Genomic DNA, 5,440 nt, shown 5'->3' with positions numbered 1-5,440 from the left:
GTGATGCTGCATGGCAGTGATGCTGCATGGCAGTGATGCTGCATGCATCCCAGGCTCGGGAAGCGGTGGCTGGGTGATGTCACAGATCTGCAGAGGTGAGGTCAGCACGTTGCCTAGCAGGTGGAGACCAAGGGATGAGTTGTGTCCTGGGAACCTCCAAACCTCCAGAAAAATTTGCAGAAACCTCCAGGGCAGAAGCAGGCTTTGATCTTCACCCTGCTGTGACCTCCAGCTTGTGGCATGGTGATAAAACCCAGGTGAGGTAATACCTCCGTGGTTGTCTCTTGAACTTTGAAGACCAGCCTAGAACTTTATCTTCAGAGCAACCCAGCTGCAGTCAGAATGAATCCTTGGCTCCATCTTCTTCACTTTGTGCTGGTCATTGCCTCCTGCAGTGCTGCTCCAGCAGAAGCCTTTGCTTACCTGGCTTACAATGACAGCTCCCAGTGCGTCGCCTACGAAGCCAAACCTGCATGCTTTGGGCCACAGCTCCCAGCAGAAGAGCTGACAGTGTATTTGATGGAGGTGAGGCCACCCAAAGCTTGCCATGCCATAGAGAATCCTCCAGCACCAAGAACAGCCTCTGAGATCTATGTGGCCCTCATAAAGGCAGGTGAGTGCTCTTTTGTCCAGAAGGTCCTTCACGCCCAGCAGGCTGGGTACCAAATCGCTGTGGTGCACAACGTGGGCTCCGAGCAGCTGATCACCATGAGGGCTGAGGACAAAGAGATGGAGCAGCTGGTGAAGATCCCATCGCTCTTCACTGGACAATCAGCCTCCCTGCACTTGCAAAGAGTTTTGCAGTGCAAGAAAGGGGAATACATCCAACTTCTGCCCCCCAAACGTGGCCTGAGTGCTTGTGAAGACAGCGTCAAAACGCTGCAGGGGAGGCCCACCTGGCAGGGCTTCTGGGTCAGGCTCTGCATCGTGCCTGCTGCTATCTCAGTTGTGGTTGGCTTCACGTGGTACAAGAGGGCTCACAAGACAAAGCAGCCCACTTACAGGCAGGGAGATCTGTACAAGGCCTGTATGCTCTGCATGGCAAAGTACAAGAAACAGGATGCCCTGAAGATGAAGATCCTGCCCCCTTCCCTCACCTCCCACACGGTGACCACAGTGGCTGAGCATTCAGAGGAGGGCATGGAAATGGAGCTGAAGAAAGATGTGAGCATAGTGGGAGGGGAGTTGCTTGGTGCACTGGAGACCAATGTCCTTTGAGCTGTGGCTAGGATAATTTCTCATTAAACCAAGAGAAATCTTTGTACTTTCCTTCATCCCTTGCTCTTCTTGGGAGCCCATTAACATGTTGGGCAGGCTTTGGAATGGGTTGACCAGGGAGGTGGTGGAGTCCCCATCCCTGGAGGTGTTCAAGAAATGTGTGGCCATGGGGACGTGGTTTGATAGCCATGATGGTGTTGGGTTAATGGTTGGACCTGATGATCTTGGAGGTCTTTTCCAGCTGGGACAATTCCATGGCTCTGTCACACTGGAGCTTTGCCTCCCCTTGCCTGGTCCCTACAGTGGGGAAAAAAAAGGATGAAATCTCTGGAAACACCAAACAGTCCTTGAGCCAGAGCACCAGGGAAGAAGCCAAAAGGAGGAGGGAAGTAGGGATTTAGAAACATTTGGTATGGGAGCTGGTTTGCATCTGCTAGGATACCTCCTCAGTTCCCTCCCAAGATGCATGTGTATGGACACACAAACACACTGCATCTTGCCTCTCAGTGACACCTAAGTGGAGTGCCCAGAAAAGCCAGGTGAGAACTGTCCCCAGTGTGTGGCAGCCAGCAGGGACCATTGCCTGACCTGACAGGTAAGAGAGGGGGAAGGGATATGTGCAAAGATAAAGCAACTCTCCCCTCTCATCAGTGGTGAAAACAGAGCCCCCGAGTCCCCAGCACCCCCACATCACCCACACTGTCCCCAAGCATCAGGGTAGCAGAGGATCCCCCAGCACCCCCACATCACCCACACCATGCCCAAGGATCTGTGTAGCAGAGGATCCCCAGCACCTCCACATCACCCACACTGTCCCCAAGCATCAGGGTAGCAGAGGATCCACAGCATCCCCACATCACCCACACCATCCCCAAGCATCAGGGTAGCAGAGGAGCCCCAGCACCCCCACATCACCCACACTGCCCCCAAGCATCAGGGTAGCATCAGGATGCAGAGGACAGTGTGGCCTTCAACCACACCAGCAGAAAAACCACCCTGGAAATATTGAGGGCACTTTAAAGACAGACAGGAGGTGATGCCAGCGGGCGGCAGAGGTCTTTGCAGCAGGATTTGCTTTGTGGAGCTGAGTAGATGGAAAGGAAAGGGGGGGTGGAAAAAAAGACTGAAATGCTTCTGAGCGTGGCATAATTGGCTGCTTGTGCCTGCTGGCTGGCAATCTCACATGCTCAGAGAGGCTGACCTGACAGGTACACGTAACCTCCTGCTACCTAGGTTGTTCCAGGTCGTTATCCAAATGTGCCTAAGCACCTTAAGGGGAGCTGGATTTATGTACTAACATGATGCAAACAGATCTTCATCTCTTCTCTAGATACACCAGCCACAGGCAGATGATTTGGGGCAGCCTCAGAATACATTTTGCAATGCTGCTTGGAGGGAGAGAGAGAGAGCAGGAGCAGAAACCAGCCCTGGCTCCCCAGGCTGGTACGAGCGGTTCTAACACCCACTGTGAATGGGGCAGCCAGCCAAGGCCCACACCACATATGGGGACAGAGAGCTGGAAACACTCACAAAAAATACTATTAGCATTTAATCTCCTATGAAAGCAAGGCACCAAAATGAAAGCAAGGCATCCAAATGAAAGCAAGGCATCAAACCTCTTCAACAAATGCCAGACGTTAAGGAAGGGAGCAGCTCTAACACCCTGTGACCAGGACATCAAACCTGCACAGCTGGCCCAAGGCTGAAGTCCCAAATCAAAGGCTCTCCACTAAAAATAAAACATCCTCTTTCTTCTGGGCAGTGTCCAAGGAGTGGGCTGTCAGATCACAGGTAGGACCACGCCACAAAGCCTCACACCGGGCTGGTGCCTGGGGGGACTTTGCTCTTGGAGGGGTTACACTGGGACTGAAAAAGGCAGGAGTTGAGAGAGGGGTTGTCTGAAAGCCTCCTGCTGCAGGAGTGAGAAGCAGGATCTCTGCAGCACAGAAACCTCGGTGACTTTGAAATGACAGCACCGAGATTACCCCAGCAGCATTAAGATATCCCTCATCTGAGGAAGGGCTGGGAAAAGATACACAAATAGCTGAGATGGCCATCAGAAAGGTGGACCTGAACCCATCACTCTTGCCCCAGGGAACCTCAGACAGCTTCAGGTGGGAGGACGAGAGGAAGCTGCAGCTTCAGAATGGTCTGTCAGTGGAGAAGCCTCAAACCAATTTCTCTTGGAACGAAACATGACAGCAGTTCCAAGGGCTTGATGGAAACAAGTCCTTCTGCAAGTCCTCAGACTGAGCTGCTTCGTTTCATTTGTGGAACAAATGGGGAAAGATGATGTTTAAAGTCAGTTCAGAAGAAACCTGCCCTCCTCTGCGGGGTGTGCAGCCTCCTGGGAGCCACACATCATTTCCATCCAGAACAAGGCCCCTCAGGGTGCCTGAGAAGGCAAAGGCAGTTGTCTCCATCTGAGGAAGGAGACAGGTCCTTCAGATGGTGATTAGCAGCAGGAAGTTCTTTTCAGATGCCTTTAATTGCCTTGTAGAAGTAACTCTCCTGTCAGCAGCTTGGAAGGAGAGAGAACTGGCTTAGCTGAGCTGCACAAATATCTTCTCCTTCATCCACTGCTGAGCGTCTGGAGCTGACCTGAAAGCTCCCCTGGGCCCATAACCCACACTGAGATAGGCAACCCTATGTCCTCAAAGGGAGGGAGTGAAGGGGAAGATGTTGGTAGCACTCCCAGCTGCCTCAGCACCACCCTCCCTGCCCTCCTTCTCCTTCAGCCAAGGTCTGAAAAACTCCCGGATGCTGCCAAGACGCAGGGAGCAGGGTGAGGGACCAGCGTTTTCTGCATGCTGGTGGCAGGAAGGGCCAAGCCAGGCTGCTGTCTCCCACAGCAAGCATCTCACATCCTACTGATGAAGGAGAAGTGATTGAGCAAGAACCCCCCTGAGCCAGAGCTAGAGATGGGCCTGGATAATCACACAGAAAGCCAGGATGTCATCCAGCTGCAGAGCGCTGGGCTTGAGAGGAGAGTCCTGGGCTGGGGGGGGAAAGAATTCCCCAGGCTGTGTTATGCATGAGATGAGATGAGATGATCATAGTGCCCTTAATATCTGTGAATTTCTTTCCATCTTCAAAAGCAGCACATGCTCAAGATGGGCTGAATTTCCACCAAAATGGGTCAGTAGAAAAACAGATCCCTTCTGACAATGCAACACTGCATTGCCTTCATTTGAAAAGGAGGGGGGGGAATAACAATAAAGGAAGAGAATCTGGGTAAGAAAAGCTCTTCCCTCTAATGTTATCAAAGCCTATGTTGCACTGAGCATTTGAGATGTGTGCCACAGCAAAGCTGACCTCCAGCCCTGCAGCTGTCAGATCCACTGCCCTCCATCAGTGGTAATGGAACTCCTAACACAAGGAGGTTAGCTTATTGCCAGGGTGGGACATGCAGCCCTTGGAGCCTGCCTGAGGATTATTAACTTCTCTGGAGGTAGCACTATCCCAACATTTTAAATCAACTACAGGAGACAACGAGAGGGAAAAGGGCTCTGGGCCCTGCTGGGGCAGAGCTGTTGACTGTGGGGCAGTGATGGAGTTTCCTATCCTAAAGCAGCCCAGGGATGTGGCTGTCCCAGCTCAGCTGTGCTGCAGTTTGGTGGTGAACCAGGAGAGAAGTTCCAGGTAGATGAGGTCTGGAAAAGGCCATCCTGGAAGGTGGTGTGGGCAGGTCTTCCAGGAGGATTCATGGCTTCTGCAGGGATGCTGGAATGGCAGCAAATCTAATTGTCACCAAGCCACAGAGGGGAGGTAGGAGATGAGAAGTCAGCAGCTATTGGGAAGGGAGCCCTGATTTTCCTGAGTCCCAGAGCTCAAGCAGAAGGGAAATGGCACCTGCAGGGTTTCAAACTCATGCCAGGAAAAGGATAACTAGAAACAGTTTAGCCAGCTGCTGTGCAGAGAGAGATTAACTGGAGGTGAGAAGGAAAGTGAAGGCAATCTCATGGGTCCAGCCAGCAAGAGCTTAGAGGAGCAGCCAAAGCCCTGATGACCCCATCAGAAAGTCACAATGAGGAAAGAGCCAAGGATGAGCCACCAGACATGGCACTTGGGGCCATGGTTTAACGGCCATGGTGGCCTTAGGTTGGTGGTTGGACTTGATGGTCTTGGAGGTCTTTTGCAACCCAAACAATTCTCTCTCTGGGCATTTTTGCTCCGGGCACCAGCACCGGCTGGAAGCAGCAGTACAACCCATGTGGAACCT

At 52.4% G+C, this 5,440-nt stretch overlaps 1 protein-coding gene across 1 annotated transcript; it reads left to right on the top strand.

Annotated features, from left to right (window-relative positions):
• The first annotated feature begins 342 nt into the window (after positions 1–342).
• On the top strand, positions 343–1,218 carry ZNRF4 (zinc and ring finger 4). The gene has a single exon (XM_009901168.2). The coding sequence runs from the start codon at positions 343–345 to the stop codon at positions 1,216–1,218; it is 876 nt and encodes a 291-aa protein (XP_009899470.2).
• The last annotated feature ends 4,222 nt before the right edge of the window (positions 1,219–5,440 follow it).

Source organism: Dryobates pubescens, chromosome 31 (genome assembly GCF_014839835.1).
Source record: "Dryobates pubescens isolate bDryPub1 chromosome 31, bDryPub1.pri, whole genome shotgun sequence".
Classification (NCBI taxonomy): Eukaryota; Metazoa; Chordata; class Aves; order Piciformes; family Picidae; genus Dryobates; species Dryobates pubescens.
This window is presented reverse-complemented; position numbering and strand designations above follow the sequence as displayed.